This window comes from Octopus bimaculoides, chromosome 20 (assembly GCF_046866305.1).
Source record: "Octopus bimaculoides isolate indiv1 chromosome 20, ASM4686630v1, whole genome shotgun sequence".
NCBI classification, from domain to species: Eukaryota; Metazoa; Mollusca; class Cephalopoda; order Octopoda; family Octopodidae; genus Octopus; species Octopus bimaculoides.
Window position 1 is genome coordinate 4,936,389 of NC_142947.1, and position 19,945 is coordinate 4,956,333.

Consider the following 19,945-nt stretch of genomic DNA (forward strand, 5'->3'; position numbering starts at 1 on the left):
TCTTGGTCATTGCCTCTGTGAGGCCCAACAATCGAAAGGGGCTCAGCTACTTTGCCTCCATGAAGCCCAACACTCGAAAGATGCTTTTTCTATGCCACTGGCACGGGTGCCAATTACGTGACACCAGCGTCAGCCATGACTATGATTTCACAGCACATTGCCAAATGTCTCAGTCATAAGTCATTACCTCTGTGAGGCCCAAGGTTTGAAGATCATGCTTCACTCCCTCATCCTATGTCTTCCTGGGTCTACCTCTATCACAGGTTCCAAAAATTACACCAGGTGCATCTTATGGAGTTTTTACCTACATCTTTTCTACAGATGGAGCAGGGCCATCTACCTGAGGGATTTGCGGTTTGTCTGCCTTCCTACTTACTAAGACTTTGTTTCTTTTCTAGGTTAACCCAAAGGCCCTTATATATATATATGATCTTCTGCATGGTCATTGAATCTACTAAAAATAGAAGCAAACATCCCCCTCAAAGTACACCCTGTCCTCTTATATATTATTGTAGTCTTAAAAACAGAGAAGGATCATCAATGCTTAAAGACCCACTTAGTCAAGCCTGACCTGGGGTTAAACAACAAAACAAAATTTTGATGTGCATAGATTGTTTATTTGTTTATGTGTTTATTTATCTGCTCAACTAAATTTTCCATTTGAAACCTAACACTTAATATTAACAGTATGTTTGTAATTTAATGGAAGAAGTAGGTCAACCAAGCTAAGAACTGGTTACAACTACAGAGATGCATGGTGTTTTTTTTTATATTCTATGTATTTTCATTTTGATTTGATTTTACATTTTTTTTTTTTTTTTTTTTTGTAAGATCTCTTACTTCCGTCAGTGAATAACAACTTGACAATTAGGTTGTGTGTGTGTGTGTGTGTGTGTGTGTGTGTGTGTGTGTGTGTGTGTGTTCATTGTATTTACACACATATATATATATATGCATGCCAGGATTGATGTAGCTATGTGTATGCACTTATATGTGTGTATAAATATGCATTTGTGCATAAATGCATATATATATACATATGCATATTTGCATTAATGCACATAAGTATGCATATATATATATATATATAAACACACACACACACACATGTGTGTGTGTGTGTTCCTGAATGTATCTTTATCGTCACCACCATCATCATCATCATCATAGTTTCAATGTCTGTTATCCGATGTGTTTGTAGGATAGGGGTGTGGCTGCTGCTGCAAGTGTTTGTGGTTGGCATTTCTGTTGCAGTTGGGTGCAGAAGTAACACAAGAAGGAGGTCTTCGCTGTGAGAGAGAGAGAGAGAGCAGTAGAGCAATTAGATATGGGCTTAAAATAGTTAAGAATGTGTGAAGAACTAGTTTAGAAACAATGGTGTGTCTGAGCAACAGAAGATGTGCCAGAACAGGAAAAAAAGTAGGAAACCTAATAAATACATGATTATCCTTTGTGTTGCCATAATCCTGTTGAAACCCATTGAACTTCATTTCGATTAACGGTTAAAATAATGAAAATTTAGTAAAAATACTTTGTTATTATTAATTAGTTTTTCTCTTTTTTTTTAACAAATTAACGCAATTTTAAGCATTTAACATTCAAATTACTCTGTCAAATGTAATGCATATTTATTCAAATTGTTTTTAATTAATCATATACCATCTCATAGCTTTGTGATTTTAATGATGTTAATGTTTATTTTTAGAATGACATTGTGGGATAGGTGTGAGAGGCCAGATCTGACTGAACCCAAAGCCATGTGGTTGGGAAACAAACTCTTCTTACCACACAGCCACACCTGCACTTTGTGTGTGTGCATGCGCATGCACATATACATGTTGCTAACGATCAGCACATGCTATAGATTATTATATTCGGTTGATACCTTCTGTGATTACTCAAACTTTCATAAATGTTTGCAAGGGCAGAAACAAACAGCATCATTATTGCCAACTGTTTGTACAACGTAAAACCTCAAGATTCTCACTTTATTTGGCCACATCTTAAACAAGAGATAAGAGAATTAATTATTGTGGTTTCCATACAAAGTGAAGCTTGAAGCTTTTAAACCTTCGCTGGTTTAGTGGATTTTTTTTTGAACTGCCAACTCCCTGTAACTATGGCTGACTCATTCGATCGCCAAGACATTTGATACTGAGATGAAGTTTAAGCTTAAATACTCACAAGCCAAGCATGGCAGTCACTCCCACTTCCCTTGAGAAAGACATGTTCGTACTTGGTGTCGGGTGAATGGAAGTGGGTAAGAAACCTGACATGGAAGCTTAAAATTAAAGCTAAAAGTCTGATTGCAGACTTTTTCTCACCTGTTTTCTTATATGATTTTCTACCGTTTACGCATGAGAATGACTCTGAAAGCATTTTCAGATAATCATGAAAATCGTTAAGCACTGTCTGGCACTCAAGCATTGCATGGGAAGCGTATAACTGTTGTTGTTGCTGTGCTATTGTGTGTCCTCACTGTTAATCAGCACTTGTCATATTTACGTCATTGTACTTGAACTTTTTATTATGATCATGTTTCCGTGAATTCACGGATTTTATGTCACTCAACACACACACACACACACACTGTAGCAGAAGGCATCAAGGTGTGGGGGGTATAAAGGAAATTGGAATAGTGTGTTCAGTAGAACTGTTACAAAAGGTTTGCCTCCTTGGCATGACCAGAATCTTCAGGAGAGTATTATATAGTTGAAAAGAACAGATAGCATGGTACCGTAAGGCCGCTGGTAGTAAGCCTGCTATGCATGCAAGACTCCAGGAGTTCTAACAAACAAACAACAACAACAATAATATTAATAAACTAAATGATCTGGAAATGAGAAAGTAAAGAGACAAAACTTCATATATAAATGTATTGGCTTCAGCAATTTTTCTCCCTTTCTGCATTTTAATGTTGTATTAGCTCCAGGCCATATTTGGTTGCGTAGACCTATAAACCAAAGGATTTTCGGCCTTGACCATCACATCCTTTTTCTGTATATCTATATCTACTTTCCGTATGGTAAAATGGGATTAGAGGGAGATTTGGCTGCTATTTTATTTCAGGTTGGGGGATTAAACAGTGACTCTTCATTAACTCTGTTGTTGTTGTCATTTAGTCTCAGATCAAACCTGATTGACCAAATCTGTGTGCCATGCATGACCACCTCATCTGTTTATATAACTTGAAATACTTTGTTTTGAAGATAACAAGGTGTAATTAGGAGGATATTAGCTGCTATTTCTAACAACTGCAGTATAGAAATCCCTTCTTTGACTCATAAGTTCCTTATTGATGACTCACAAGGGGGGATGAATGCAATCCTTTAACTAAAACAATCGAGTTTCCCAGCATCCAGTCGTGAATAACTACTCCAGCTGGCCAGTGACCTTTTTTTTTTTCTCCCCATTCTGCTGCAGCTTGTTGCCTCTGCCACTCATGCAGCCACCAGTAATCACAGACACCCCCTCCTGCGTGTCTGTCAGCTGTTCAACCAACCAATAACCTCTGCACCTCCTCCACCACTGTCACCTGCACCACCTCCCCCACCAGGATATACCTGAACCAAACAAACTACTTCAAACTCTTGCATGAATATTTCCTTCCTCCATGACTCTTGAAATCTTTGTTTTTATGAAGATTCAATTTGAAATAATTACGTAAACCACTTCTCTGACAATAATATCTGGGTCGACTTTTTGTTTTGCTTTCTTGTTTTTTGCTTTGTTTCATAACATTTTCTCATCTGAGAAGTATTTTCCTGTTATTCTTCTCTTTCTTTCTCAAATGTGTGGTTAACAAGTTCACTTCATTTACGTAATTCCAAGGTTAACCCTTGTCCTTCTACACTGTGTGATGGCACTTTTCACAAACTATTTCTACTACAGACACACAACAACCAGACCTTAGTCAGTGAAATTCAGTACAAACTGAAACATTGCATGGCAGGCTGTTGGAAGGAGGGTTTCCATTTGTGGATTTATTTAATTCCTTGCTCAGTTTAAAATTACCATTTGGTCTATGTCTGCTTTTTAGCAGAATTACACTCCCTTGTCAAGAATTTGAGACAAATCTCTAATCAGAGGATCACTTCCTGCCTTCCTCTCAACAGTCTTGGAACCCTGAATTAAAGGTAATGGCTGATGATTCTTCTTCCACTTCTATATTTTTATCCTCCACTTTATCTCATTTTGGCTGCTGACCACCATTCATCTTCATTTGGTTAAATGAATAAGATTGTCAGGATATCCTAACTCGGTAACGTTTAGATTATTTTATAAAACGTAAATGCTTATTTATTCACATTGTTCTGAGTCAAGCATGCTTTATCTTGTAGTTTCGAAATTTCAGTGCTGGGTTTGTATATTTTTAGAATGGCATTGTAGGGTAAGTGTGGAGGCGCAAGGGCCCAGTGGTTAGGGCAGCGGATTCGCGGTCAGAGGATCAGTTTCGATTCCTAGGCCAGGCGTTGCGTGTGTTTATTGAGCGAAAACACCTAAAAGCTCCATGAGGCTCCGGCGGGGGGGGGGGGGGGGTGACCCCTGTTGTACTCTTTCACCCCAACTTTCTCTCACTCTTTCTTTCTGTTTCTTGTGTAATGCTGAATTCTCTGAGGAGCGTTTATTTCCTTTATCAAAACGAGTGTCATTTGCCTCGTTGACGTTTTCCTCAAGAGTAAACAAATGAACAACGGAATCAACGCAGGCATGTTGAGAGCAGGAGAGGGGAAACTTGTTAGTATCAGGAATGAATTGTAAGTACAAAAGAACCTGTTGGGGACATTTCTGTGCTGGGGAAAATTACTAATCTTAAATGTGTGCTTAGTATCTACATTATAATGAAGTCTATTTAAATGTATTTACTGTCAAAGTATATGCTTGTTATCTACTTGTCTGTTTTATGATGATTAATTGTTGGTACATAATTCTATGTACATGCACCTTTGATCAGTTGTAGTGCACCTGAGCACGATACACAATAATTTCATTATTATTATTATTTACATTATTTACATTTGACGGATATTTGTCCTCATCTTGTTTGTTGTTAACACAACGTTTCGGCTGATGTACTTTCCAGCCTTCATCAGGTGTCTTGGGGAAATTTTGAACCTGGGTTCTAATTCCTAAGGAATTTTACGATGTTGTTGTTGTTATTATTATTATTCAGGTCACTGCCTGGAATCGAACTCAGAATCTTGGGGTTAGTAGCACGTGTTCTTAACCACTATACCATTTGCCTTATTATTATTATTATTATTATTATTTTAAATAATAATTTTTTTTAATGTTTAACAATGCCACATGCAGTATCTCTCCTATTTCTCACACTAACTTATTAATTTGCTACTAATTAATACCCTGAGAATTTAATTCATACAAGTTGTCTGTCTACCAAACAAATCTCTGTGTGTGTGTTTAATGAAATTATAAGGAAACAGAGAGAATTAACTGGAAATTAATAAAATTAAACAAGTTTCTCTTCTCCTTTCAGTTTTGATGTATTGACCAAGTCTTTAATGATATGGGCATGGCAGAAGACGAACCGCTTTTTAGGCTAGATGAGGACATTATTGATTCTGGTAAACCATGTAAGATTCCTGTCCCACGAAGAGCTGATGGGAAATTAGGTTTCAGCATAATTATTCAAGTAAGAATTGTTTTTTTTAACATATCTTTGATGCCTCTCGCTATCTCTCATACTCTAACCCCCTATTTCATACTCTATCTCTCATACTCTGTCCCCCTATTTCACAGCCTAAAACTGATCCCTTCTTCTCTAGGGGTTTCTAGTCTTGTGAGCTGCATAACAACCTCACTAGTGATGATGTATAAAAGCATCCAATCCACACTTTGTAAAGTGGTTGGCATTAGGAAGGGCAGCATCCAGCCGCAGAACCCATGCCAAAGCTAACACTGGAATCTGATGCACTTGTGCAATGGAAAACTGGCTTTAGATGATGATGATGATGATGATGATGATGGTGATGATGCAGTTGTTATTCTTTTCTTTTACTGGTCTTAGTCATTGGGCTGTGACTGGTCCAGCTGGAGCACTTTCTGACTTCTAAAATGTAACAAGTGAAATATGGAAGTTAGGCAGCATTTAGTCCCATTAGAGAGTTCCTGGAGTCCCTTCTCCTGCCCTTATACTCACCTCATAATACCGATTCCGGCATTACAAATCTGTTTTGTATGTTTGGTGTGTGTGTGTGTGTGTATAAACAAGGTGTGACTGAATATTGCAGTCTGTGGATATATATACTCTGGCGATTTCAGCTGTTACACCAACTGTATTTTTATATTTCTTGACTTTTGGCCCACCTTGTATGTGTTCATGGCATGTGTGTATGTGTGCATATCTATCTATCTGTATGTGTGCATATCTATCTATCTGTATGTGTGTATATCTATCTATCTATCTATGTGATAGTCCTGGGGTCGATTTGTTCAACTAAAGGCGTTGCCCCGGCATGGCCACAGTCAAATGACTGAAACAAATAAAAGAAAAGAATATATGCATATGTACGTATTACCTTTGTGTGTGTGTGTGTGCATGAATGTATCCTAGATGTATTCTTTAATTACATTCTAATTCACTCATCCATTTTTTCTTTCTGTTCTTCAGAAATTTCCCAGTGGAAACATAGCCAAGGTGACGCAGGTGAAAGACACCTGCTTGTCACGAGAGTTGACCAAATACCACTACATTACAAAAATCGATGAAATTGACATCCGTCACTTGAAGACGCCAATGGAGGTTGAGAGTGTCCTGAGTCTCTCGTCCGGCACCGTTGTCCTTTTGGAAGCGTACCGATCTCTCTATCATGATTCTAATGATAATATTCAGAGGATGAGTTTGAACTCCAGTGTCTGCAGCAGCAACAGCAGCAGTACTAACAGCATGAATTCACTGCTGCTGGATGCTGATGGTAGCTGTCACTCGCAACCAGTGCCAAGACCCATCGCTACTGATACAGTCTCACTGAAAGATGCTGTCTTCCAGAATCCAGATAGCATCCAGTGGGATGCCAAACCAAAAACTGTGATATTGAAACGATCCAGTGCAGGCAAATTTGGATTTCAGTATGAAGTTCTTCCTTCCTCGGTAAATATTTTACTGCCAAGCTTATTATTATTTCTCTTCACATTTCTCATTTTGCATTCCACCAAGTTCTACTTTACTTTTGCATCCTTCCAGAGACGAAATGAATAAGTCCTTGGCCTCCTTGTGCTGACACATTGACAAACGAACCCAGGTGGCTTCTTTCATAAGTGGTGGCCACTGTCATTGGTTTTCATTTGGACACCATTATCCAATATGTCCTTTTATTTCTTTATAACTTTAAATGTTTATGTAAATTGTTATATTTTTCATCACAGCAGTGAACCAGCAGAGCATGCTGGGCAAATTGCTTAGTGGCATTTCATCTGTTTTTAAGTTCTGAGTTCAAACTCTGTCAAGGTCAACTTTACCTTTCATCCTTTCAGGATTGATAGAATATACCAGTTGCACCCTGGGATTGATGTAATTGACTCACCCCTGTTCCCAAAATTTCAAGCCTTGTGTCTGTAGCAGTAAAGGTTATTCATATATTATTTGATACCTAACCAATCTCTTTTCTTCTTTTTTTTTCAGTTGGTTCCTAAAAACTCGGTGAACACTTCTATGGTGAGTAAACCTGTGGGTTTCCTAATCCTTTCTAGCTTGTTCTGAATTTTAACCCTTTGGCTGGTTTAAACTGGCCATATCTGGCCCAAGTGTTCAAATTGATAAAATTTTGGAGGAATTCCTGTCTTATTTTGAGTGTACTTAGCTAGGAATCATGCAATGTGGTCGATGTCGATGACCACTATCTGCCATTTCTTTATGGTAGTGCTACTACAGAGTTCTCAATGATCTCCTGGAAACCAACAACTCTCTAGAAGGTTGGCACCACGCCTTCAGTAGAAGAGTTAACATCCATCACCCTAACGTATCCAAATTAATCGAGAAGCTTAGGGTAGAACAGTCCCACACCAAAATGGTAATAAAACTGGCCATATCAGGGGTTGAAGTGGCAAGGAAAAGCAAAAAATACATTTTCCTTAAGGAAAGACTTAAAACTATTGTTCTTCATTACGATGATGAAGCTGGGTTGGAATTTTTAAGGGCATGTGTCCATAATTGTATGTGATATCTTTATTTCTATTTTATCCTGTCCTCAACCAAACTTTAGGCCCCTCTTGACTCTGCATTCTCTGCTTTCATTTGTCAACCACCTTACAGAGCAAACTGGACACAGTCTGAGGTTGCCTTCTCCACAAGTGTCTGGCTGCTCTGCTGTGTCTTTTGTTCAAACGCCATCAATTTTTCTGTGAACTCTTTTAGAATTAAATAAAGTTCAGAAAGCAGATCCACCTGATAGAGAATAAAATAGAAAGACAAGTGGAAGTTTTGAAATTAAGCAATTTTTCTTTCTTATTTCTATTTTTCCCAGTATTTTCTTATAACCAGTGTATCAAATGATGCTGCCAGGAAGTTAAAAGTTGGTGACCTCATTCTTTCTCTCAATGGCATTGCTTGTCAAGACCTAAGTGTGGTGAGTGTATATATTTCTGGATATATATATAATAATTAAATGTTAACCACTCTACAATATACATATTGTAAGGTGGTTAACATATTTATCTTTGGTGTTTGAGGAAAATTCTATCAAACACATTATTTAATTATTGTCATAAAACTTAATGATTTTGAGAGCAACTTTTAAAGCTAGGTACACATATGAGGTGTTATGCTAATCTTGTATAATCACAAAACTTAAATAAATGCATTTGTCATTGAACTTTGGAAATTTCCCACAAATGTAATCAGTTGTACAGGCCATGCCTCAATAAACGTGATAAATTTAATGGAGTGTATGTTTACTAAATTGGCTAATTTGACTTTACTGAAATGCAACATTTAATTTTAGAATAAAACATTGATATAATTTTTTTTTTTTTTTTTCCAGATAAAATAATATTTTTTTCGATTAATTTTTTTCTTCACTTTTTAAAAAAGATTCTTTTCTTTTATCCTCCAGAACAAAGTTATTGACCAGAAAATAGAAACAGAATCAGAGCTACGACTAATTATTCAAAGACCTGTCAAATTCAAGCATAGAAATAATCCGTGTGTTGAACAGAAGAGGATTTGTCCAATAAAAAGAGTGTTTTTGTGTGGCCCTGCTGCTATGGTGCATTACAACTTCCTGGTGACCCGACTGAAATCGAACCGTCACAAAGCGTCTCAAAATTATCCAATGATAGAAACAAATCTCAATAATGATACAGCTGCTTTCAAAGCTTGCTGTGTGTGGACTCAGAGGGGGACATTTTTTGTGGAGTCCTGGAGTAAACGATCCTGGTTTTACCATTTGGACGTGAAGCATCTGATAGCACTTGAGTTACTGGCTTCCTCAGATGAGTCTTTCTTTCATCATTGCATGAAACTTACGTTTACTAAAAACAGCATTTTCTTGATCATGCTGGATTGTCAGCTGTCCACTGTTACACAAGGATCCCAACAAGCTGAACTGCGAATGCTGAAGAGATATGTCCATACGATTCAGTCTTGTGTTGGAAAAGAGGTACAAATTAAAGTGAAATGTATCTGTCAGGAAAACACTGAACCATGTCGCAATCAACACAATTTCTTCATTGACAAAATACTGGTAGAACCCATTGTTATTCCTTCAAATTCTGACCAAAACAGTGACACGTTTTTCAATTCTATCTTTGAACTCGCTAAACAAAAGGAAATTTCAATGAGTTGCCATGCAGCTTATGCTCTGCACAAGCTTCACCATATTGGTCTGTGTAAAAGTATTACAACTGACTTTTTCAAAACTGTTCACAAAGTCTTTGATAAAATTTCCCAGCAGGATCTTCATCAAACAGTGCGTGAAATGAGTTCCTTCAAATATTATATTGGAGGTAAGTTGTTTGTTGGAATGGAAAAATATTTACTATTTCTATTGTAATTTCATCAATTAACTTTTATCATTGTAATATTAAAGATTAAATTAATACAACTGAAGAAGGTGATGAAGGAAGGGAAGGAGGAGGAGGAGGAAGGCAAGAATAATGAAAATCTTGATTGCAATTACTATCATCATCATCATCATCATCATTATCAATTTGTAAACATTGAGGTTGCTGGTTCTAAGTTTCCAATAAACCAGCCAATGACTCACAGCATTTTTGATGCTCAGGGTCAAAATATGACCATCTGATACAATTTGGATGGAATAGATACCTCCAAGGATTTTTGTTTAAAAGCATCTGTTTATTGGGTTTACATCTTTCATTGATTGGTGCAGGCTTGATGTTAAGATGGCTTCAGGTTCGGTCCCACTATACGGCACCTTGGGCCAATCAAATCCTTGTCATTAGATTTCGTAGACAGAAAATGCAAGAAATCCACAGTTGAGCTCAGATTTTTCCATTGCGCATTCAACAGATCATATTTCATTCAATCCACTGCTTACCATTCTCTATTAACTACCTGTCTTTTATAAACCAATGTAGGAAACCTCTCTGTGGTTGCTTATCCTACAAGAAATACTTCGGACCCTTGAGTCGTTCTGTTGCTTCTGCCAAATGTTGATAAAGATGTATGTGTGTGTGCTTTGGACACTGTGATGGTTGTTGTTTCTTCTGTTAACAAATCCCTGGCTTACTTCACACCTTCAATAAGAGATCTCATACTTGAAAAACAAGAAAGATTTGGTGATGTGAGGGGTATCCATTGCTAAAATAGTGCTTTAATACTATATTAGTATAACCCTTGCTAGCATGGAAAAGCAAACATAAAAACAAGGCAACAGATATGATATATGTGTGTGTGTGTGTGTGTTTATCTTCATACAGATATATGTCTAAATAAAATAGGAAACCCAATGCAAGCCATTTTTTGAATTTATATATAGGCATCTCTCTTTGAATTTCATTGAAAAATGTAAACATTGGTGAGGAAAACCAATGAAACCATTGATTCCAGACCAAAATACTTTGTATATTTGTTCTGTTACAGTTGCACATATACTCCCTTCTTATTCTCACTGTGAAAAATGCAGGGAATCCATGACTGGTGCCGCTGGAAACCTGTTCTTCACAAAATGGTGTAAAAATGAAAATTAAATCAGTAGAATATTCGTTTGTTTCTGTATCTGGTTTGCAAGATTCTTGATGTGAATTTTGTGTGTTGAAACAAATCTTGTGTTTTGGGAGGGTCATTGCACCAATAATAACACACGCACTGACTGTGTGTTATTATTGACATAATGACCTTTTCAGCACACAATAAGAAATAGAATATACATATTTTTCAATTTATATTAACTTTTTATTTATTTATATTTTCCAGTAAATTCCAGAAAATCTGCTCTATTACCACAAGGAAATAGTTTATATGTAAACATTGAGTACATTTTAAACTCTATGTCTCAGCTTGCATATCAACCAATTTCTTTAGTGAGCAGAAGTCACACTTTCTCTCAATACCATAAAATACCCAACGGAATAGTGGACCAACAGGTTCTGGTCGACAACTTGTATCCCAGTGATGTCTTCAGCCATTCAGTCCTTGCATTACTCGAGAGCCACAATGTGATATTAAGCTTAAAGGAATCAGGCCAATACGCCTACACGAAATACTACATCCCTTGTTTGCAACACAGTTACCAAATGGAAGTGCAGAACCCTTTGATGCACAATGTTTTCTCACTCTACATTCAGTTCTGCAGCAGTGCACAGCACACAGACTTTCTTAGACTGGTCATTTCCTTTGGAAATTTATACGGTTGGGAATTACCTCAAGAGATCCAATTATCCCAGTGTAAAATTATGGTCAGAAAACATATGGTTCATTTTCAATACCAGTGGGCGACCCAGCAGGTCAAAATCACCTCAGAGTGAGTTATGTTTTCCATTCATTTATTTTCTTGTTAACTCTTTAGCATTCTCTTTACTTGATACAATACCTGTAAGATCAACATGTTTGATTACTATTTGGAGGAAATATTTGCACAGAAACATATGCAAGGAAGGAATTTTCAGAAAGCTGACATTCTGCAGAATAAACACTCGGCTTGAAAGAATGTGTGTGTGTGTGCGTGTGGTGATGGTGGAGGGGTGCATAGTATATATATATTAACCTGGCCTTTATTTTCATTTTATTTTTCTCTAGAATCACAACTCAGTCCAATGAAGAAACACTATTTCATATATTCCAACAACTTCATCAAGTCTGCGTAGCTGTATTTCCATACAGCTTCTTCAAGTATTACGGACGATGCCACAACCCACAATGCATCTATTGTTGCCATTCACAGAGGAAACATGAATCTCCAATCTTTTGCACACATCTCATTAATGAAACTCAAGTGAAGCAAATTGTAAGTTATTCCTGTGTGTGTGTGTGTTCTTTAGTGTTTTGGTCATTAAGCTATCATTGGACTGCAATGCGTCAGAGTTAATTTATATATATATGGAAACGATCACCATTGAAAATATAAAAATACATAAGAAATGGGGTATAAAGTTAGCTCTTTTCCATGTATATAATTGCTTTCCTATGGAAGCTATAAGGTGATGCACAAGCACTTGGTTGAGTGCATTGCATCTTACAGCAGAAACAGCTGTAAGCTAATGTAGTCCATTGCATAATTTCTTTTTCCCTCGCCATTTATTTAATCTCTTATTATGCTCTGTATTCAACTAATGCTTTATTCTGAGGCATATATATATGGGGTTCTAACCCCAGGTTATTACTATCGCTATGCCTAAGTAAAACATGTATATAAATATATATATAGACATATATATATATATATATATATATATATATATAGACAGATATGTATACAAACACACACACACACGACGGGCTTCTTTCGGTTTCTGTCTACTAAATTCACTCATAAGGCTTTGGTCTGTCCAAGGCTATAGTAGAAGGCACTTGCCCAAAATGTCATGCAATGGGATTGAACCTGAAACCCCATGGCAGGGAAGCACACTTCTTAACCATGAAGTCAGGCCTGTGCCAAAGTTATTTTCAAAAGATTAAGAAGAAGCTATGTTGAACCCTGCTATTTCGAGTTCCTTTTCATCTTTTTTCTTTGTTTTTATTCTATTTTCAGGGTAAAGTGATCGATGTTGAAAAAATGTCTGTACTTGAGTTGAATTCTAAAATTCTCTTTCACATCTGTCTGGAACTAAATTCTAACCCAAGTCTCAACTGGAAAATGCTGGCTGGTAAGAGAATCTACTCCCTACATTCATCACCATTGCCGTTGTTTTAATGTCCTCCTTTCCATGCTTGTATGGGTCAGCCAGAATTTGTCGAAGCTGACTTTTTCATGGCCTGATGTGCTTCCTCTCATTAACCCTCACCTATTTCCAGATAAGGTAATATTTCCCCATGATTAAATGTGTTTCCAAGGAAGACTGGAAACGAATGACACTGCTTGTATTACAATGACACCCGTTTACAACTATCACACAATGTCAACAGACATTCACACACACACACACGTGTATGTACAATGGGGTTATTCCAGTTTCAGGATCTTTAGTTGAAGTAAGGCTGTAGTAGAACACACTTGTCCAGAGTGCTGTGCAGTAAGTTTGAAACTAAGACCTTCTGGTTTGGAAGCAAATTTCTTAACCACACTGTCACACCTGTGACTGTTGCATTGAAAACTATTTTTCGAACATTTTCATTTCCGTTGTTTGTTCTTGAAGAATTGCAACTAACTGATTGAGAAGGGCAATATTGGTGTTGGACAGCCCAAAATTCAGCACTGATCAAGCAGACACGTAGTCAGAGGCATTCCACTTATGACTCTCCCATTGGAGAGCGACTAGATTTTATTGGAGTTATCTCCCTTGCTAAATCTTTTTGTTAAAACTTCTGAATAATTGTGATGCAGACAAATCATACGGATGCAAAATCTGTTTGTTGTTTCGTTAATATAACTTTTTCCCCAGAGGGGAATATTTGTCTCTTAGTTTTATGCATAATCTCAGTGTATGTTTATTGATCCTTTATCACTGGCATGACTCTGCATTTTTGGCTAAGCTAGTGTTCACACATTTTATGCAGGGAGCTTTGATGCTCTTGTTTTCTATCTTTGCTCTCTCTCTCAAAATTTACATTTGAAATCCAATTGTGATGTTAACCTCACCAACCAACATTATGAATTGCTCTAGGATGAAAGAGGCTGGGTATGTAACACAAGGTGGTGGTTTTATGTTTTTGTGGGATGTCTAACCTGTTGGGCATGCAGTTACAAGTGGATATTTGTTGCTGGTGGCACTCAAGCAAATTGAACTATGGACCTAGCAATTCCAGCTCTGCTACTGCTGGACACTTTTACATCTGCTACTAAGACTTCTGTGCCTTGTAATGTAGTGGAGATTTGAAACAAATCCCTGGTTACATGGTCAGACATCAGGAGCAAACCACCATATATGTTCCATGTGATCAGTCTATTGACTGGTCAGTGTGAAGCGGTGGTGGGGGACAGGTTTTCTTGAACATTCTCAAATTTGGCTTCCAGTCCCCTATAAAAGCCATTCACTTTTGTCTTTTCGTCTTTTATTCTGTCTGCTTTCTGTTCCTTCTTTTAACCTCTTCTAATGAGTTGTAGCACACCTGAGCACTATATGCAATTATTATTATAATTTGGCTGTTATTTTATTTACTGTGGGACACTGATGAGATAAAGTGCAAGGTTGCATAATGTTTCACCAAATTATGTAATTTTTTTAGTATTTTGAAGAAACATGGATCTGTCCTATAAAGCATTGAATACCATACCTGTTTTCTGCTTATTACACACACACACACATATGAAAATATTTCTTGATTGATGTTGTGTTTTCTTTCCTCAGGTCATTTGAACTGTGATCTTTCTTTGGTTGGAAGATATGAAAACAGCCAGGATCCCTGTATAAATGTATTGGTTGACTGGAATAATACATCGTTGAACAGTACTGCAATAAACTTCTGTAAAATTCTTTACGACATGAAGCGATATGACCTTGCTAAACTTGTTGAAGAGGAATTGGACAAACTTAGAAAAGAACAGAGTAGTGACTGCTAAATCATAGTTTTGTTCTCAGATATATTAAAACGACTTTTTATTTTTATTGTTTGGGGCAAATTTTTCTGAGAATTCACTGCTTGATATGTTGTTTTATGAATTTTGTAAATTTTTTTTTTTTTAATATATACAATTATACCCTTTCGCATGAGGCATTACTGCAGTTTCAAATCAAATATGACAAGAATTTCAACTAAATCGTATCTAATAAACTTCCAAATTACAGTGTCTTGAAATCTGGGCAATTTTTTTTTTATTTTATTTAAAGCCAAATGATTTTGTCCAAATTCTTGTTTTCTGTATAGAATCTGGAGTAGCAACTCTCCTCAATGTCTTTTATCCTGGTGTATTTGAAAGTATATATATATATATATATATATATATATATATATATATATATATATATATGTATATGTATATATGTTTCTTTGTTTGAATTCTTATTTGTTTGTAACTTTTAAGTGATAAACAGCATTAGAAATAACCTTGATTTTTGTTATTGTTGTTAACGATGATGTGATTATCTTGTCTTTAACGAGGTTGTGTTGTTCCTATGCAAAATTTAGGTTTTAAGACCCTACCTGGACCCTATTTTTTTGAATGCTACATGTGGGTTTTAAACAGTGATTCAAAGAAGCTACAAAAGTGTTTCAAACAGAAAGTTAGTTTGTTAACATTGGGATTGTTTAGCCCCTGGTCAGACGTGCCTGAGAAAAGCCCATGATCAGAGGCAGTGCTACTGTGACCACCCTGTGTTTTTATTCAGTGCATTAGTGTATCTAGGACTACACTATTGTGTCTTCTTATGAAGATGCTAGGGTGTCATGGTGGGAAGGATTTGGTTGCTATTTCTAGGAAGTTGAGCCTTCCTTTGTGGCTCATTGTTATTGCTGGGTTTTTTGTTGTTGTTGTTGACTGATGGTGGTGGTGGTGGTGGTTGTAGTAATGTTGTTTTTATTAAGTCATTATTAGTATTGTGAATCAATATTTTCTTGTAGGCCACAGAGTGATGAGATTCCTATGCATAATCCTGCATAATTTATTGTATGACCTCTGCATAACTACATAATTACATCTGAACTCCCATTAACTTCTATGTGATCACTTTGTAACTTATCACCTCTACTTTGCATAATTTATGTGTCACCTTTCTCCCTTTTTTATTATGTTTCTCTTCAAACACACTGCCTTTGTGTCACTTAATTTGTACAAAAATGCAAAATTTAATCAAATGACTTTTGTCATTAATTCACCTGATGTTCTGAACATATATTAACATGAAATTTTGATGGAAGTTGTTAATTCAGATTGCTTTAAAACATGAAAGTTTGTATTAAAGAACCAGGGGCAGGTTGGTATCAAAAGAATTAAGCCTGAGTTATGACTTCTACACAGCTTAAGTTTCATCTCTTATTTGGAAACCCTGGGTAAATTATATGTGATTCATCTCCATAAGTTATTTGTAACTCCTTTGCATAAATTATTCGTGACTCCTCTGCATAAATTATTCGTGACTCCTTTGCATAAATTATTCGTGACTCCTCTGCATAAATTATTCGTGACTTTTATCTGACTTTATAGTGCAAGACTTCATCACTGCAGATTGATTTATTCCACTTTGTGAACTTTTTTGTACTTTGCTGGTGCAGACCCTTACCAATTTCCTAGGGTTTCAGTGTTTCAATTTTATTGTGTCAGGGGCTGATAAAAAACAAATACAATAAAATAAGAAAGAAAACTGGTATCATTGAAGAATTGAAGCAAAATGCCTTGTGGTACTTAGTTATGGACTTTTACATTCTGAGTTCAAATTCCATCAAGGCCAGTTTAGCCTTTAATTCTGGCAGGGTAAATGAAATAAAGGACCAATCAAGTACTGGAAGGTCATTTTCATCACCATTCAGTGTCCGTTTTCCTTGCTGGCATGGGTTTGACAGTTTGACAGGCGTTGGCGAGCCAGAGAAGAGTAGCAAGCTGTTGTTGTCTGCTTTGGCATAGTTTCTAAGCTTAGATGCCTTTCCTAATGCTGCCAATCACTACAGAATGTCCCAGGTGCTTTATATGAGGCACTGGCACCCATGAAATCACAAAGGAACTCACAAGGCAAGGCCCCTCCCAATTGAGAGGGGTGGCTTTATACCGGGCATGAGAGGTTCTAATCTGATGAAGGGCCAGGAGGAACAGGTGTCTTGCTGTAGGAGAGATACATGGCTACTCCAGTTACAGAAGAGAGAAGATGCTGGTGAGGACATCTTCCAAGTTAGAAAAAGGTGAATAAAAGAAGAAGAAATGCAAAAGAAAAAAGCTCAAGAATTAATTTAAACGTTTAGCATTGAGATTATTTTGTCAAATGTAGGTATCACACAGCTAATATTACACTTATCAATTTCTTTTAAGATGTAACGAAAATTTGGCTTCTACTTCCAGCAAGTCAAGAGACCATGTTGAGGCTCAATGTGAATGTGCAATTCAAATTTATGCAAATGAAAGAGCACAAATGGAATGAGAAACATGCTCATGAGTATTAACAGGTGTTTTATACACTAGAGGTCTGACTCTGCTCGTTTGTGCTTACAAAGCTTATGGATGAAGAAGCAGTGGAGAGAACAAGTTGGTTATGAATAAGAGATTAATTACAGCAATAGTGGACCTTCTTATTAGATCTGGATTTTGAAAAAAAAACAACAACATCGAAACCCTTGAACTTCATAGAAAAGATTACACAAAACATGGAAAGATGTGGAAGCTTGTAGATGATGGTTTTGTAAAAGAAAAACCCACTTAAAAAGAGATCTTTTCTTTTAGTAAATGTCAAAAATCACAAAACATTGGATAAAATACATTTTAGTTGCTGTTGTCGTTGAACAGTCCTGGTCAAGCAGACCTTTGATCAAAGACATTCCAACCATGAACATCAAGTCCATTTCCTCTATACAAAGAACCCAGAAGAAAATTTGACTACTATTTCTTGCTGGTCAAATGACCACATAGTTTTCTCATTAGCTCATACATTTTGTGGTATTTTAAACATGCGTTTTTACAATCTGAGTTCAAATCCCAATGAAGTCCATCTTATCCTTTCATACTTGAAGGTAATAAAATGAGTACTGGTGGTTGATGTAATTACTTATATATTCTGAAAGCATTGCTCCAGCATGGTCACAGTTCAATGACTGAAGTTCAATAAAAAATCAGTGATTCACAAGTTGTCAATTGCATTGTCTCTATCCTCTTGCCTTACACAGAAAAAATTATTATTATTATTATTATTATTATTAAGGCAGTGAGCTGGCAGAATCACGACCACGCCCAGCTGCATTTCACCTGTCTTTCTGAGTTCAAATTCTGCCAGAGTTGATTTTATCTTTCATCCTTTTGGAGTTCATAAATTAAGTGCTAGTGATGCAGTTGATTTAATCAACTAGTGCCCCTCCCCACAAATTTCAGGCCTTGTGCCTATAGTAGAAAGAATTATTACTATTACTAGCTTGGCAGAGTTGTTAAACATCAGATAGAATATTTTATGGTATTTAGCAATGATTCTGTGGATTGTGAGTTCAAATCCTGTCAATGATATCAACTAACTTCCTCCTATAAATTTCAAACTTTTTGTCTAAATTAAAAACAATTATTATTGTTATTATTATTGTTATTATTATTATTATTATTATTATTATTGTCATGGTTTGAAAAATGCATCAAGAGTTTCCTTTTTCAAAACAAGAATTTGGAGAGACAACTTGGAAAAGATGCCTGGAAGTGTTCAGGCTAAACGAGGGTGTTAACAATGGGAAACATGCAGAGGCATTCACAGTTAACGAGGAATGATCAAGGTTAATGAGAATGTGTCAGGTTAATAAAAATGTTCAGCGTCAACAAATATATTTATGATGAGCAAAAATATTTCATGGAAGAATACACTAACAATGTTTACAGATCCTAAAATTGCTATTTTCTAGAATGTGCCTATGTTTACCTTGGAGGTAGCTTGTTAACGTCCCTAGAGAAATAGTTGAGTATCACTTCAATTAGAAAAATCACTATTTTTAAATCTCAGAACGTGAGATATTCAGCAACAGTACTTTGGAGTAAAGATTGTTTGCCAACATAACATGGCAATCCTGGTTTAGGACGAATGTTGCTGTAATTTAACCCCAGGAGACATCATCTCCAGACCAGGACTGCCATGTTATGTTGGCAAACACGCTTTACTCTCTCTCTCTCTTTCTTTCTTTAGTAAAATATATTTCATACCAGCAATAACTGAATGGAATTGTGTCATTCATTGATCAAGCTCTTCACTGCATTTTATAATTGGATTTCGGAATTGTCTCCCTTGCCCCTTTTTTTTTATACACAACTTTGTCATTAACAATTAATGATTGTTTTTGCTCTTCATTACGGGTGTAATTATAATTAAGTCAAAATTCTTTTCCATGGCTCATCATATTAAGTATTTTAGCTCCCATTTATATATATATAGTAGTAGTAGTAGTAGTAGGTCTCTATTGGTCTTGAGAGGCCAAAGTTAAGAGTGTGGTCATTTGTATTATTATTATTATTTGTAGTAGTAGTCTGAGAATCAAGGATTTACTAATTCAGACTGAGTTTAGTTATAAGCTTTTTGTATGAAGAGAAAAAATGTATTTTCCTTGTTAATTTTATACTGTAAATGATGACGTGTCATATTTTTGTGTTTCAAATATTGAAAAATTTTTAATAAAATAATGAACATGGGGAAAGAAGTTTTTTTGTTTTTTTACAAAAAAATATAGATTTTTTTTCTTTGGGCATTTGTCTGTTATGAC

The 19,945-nt window shown here is 36.2% G+C and overlaps 1 protein-coding gene across 5 annotated transcripts in view; it reads left to right on the top strand.

Moving 5' to 3' along the window:
• LOC106877543 (uncharacterized) overlaps positions 1–15,373 on the top strand; it is a 40,289-nt gene extending 24,916 nt beyond the window's left edge. For 4 of the 5 annotated variants that reach the window (XM_052975208.2, XM_014926471.3, XM_089337887.1 and 1 more), the window contains 9 exons: positions 5,498–5,653; positions 6,632–7,111; positions 7,643–7,675; positions 8,484–8,585; positions 9,072–9,963; positions 11,396–11,942; positions 12,218–12,425; positions 13,170–13,284; positions 14,926–15,373. In XM_052975208.2, coding sequence (XP_052831168.1) covers positions 5,528–5,653; positions 6,632–7,111; positions 7,643–7,675; positions 8,484–8,585; positions 9,072–9,963; positions 11,396–11,942; positions 12,218–12,425; positions 13,170–13,284; positions 14,926–15,137 — 2,715 coding nt within the window. In that variant the 5' untranslated portion in view covers positions 5,498–5,527 and the 3' untranslated portion in view covers positions 15,138–15,373. Of the gene's footprint in view, positions 1–3,559; positions 4,137–5,497; positions 5,654–6,631; positions 7,112–7,642; positions 7,676–8,483; positions 8,586–9,071; positions 9,964–11,395; positions 11,943–12,217; positions 12,426–13,169; positions 13,285–14,925 lie in introns of those variants that run through there. The other variant, XM_089337888.1, reaches the window with a different exon arrangement.
• The last annotated feature ends 4,572 nt before the right edge of the window (positions 15,374–19,945 follow it).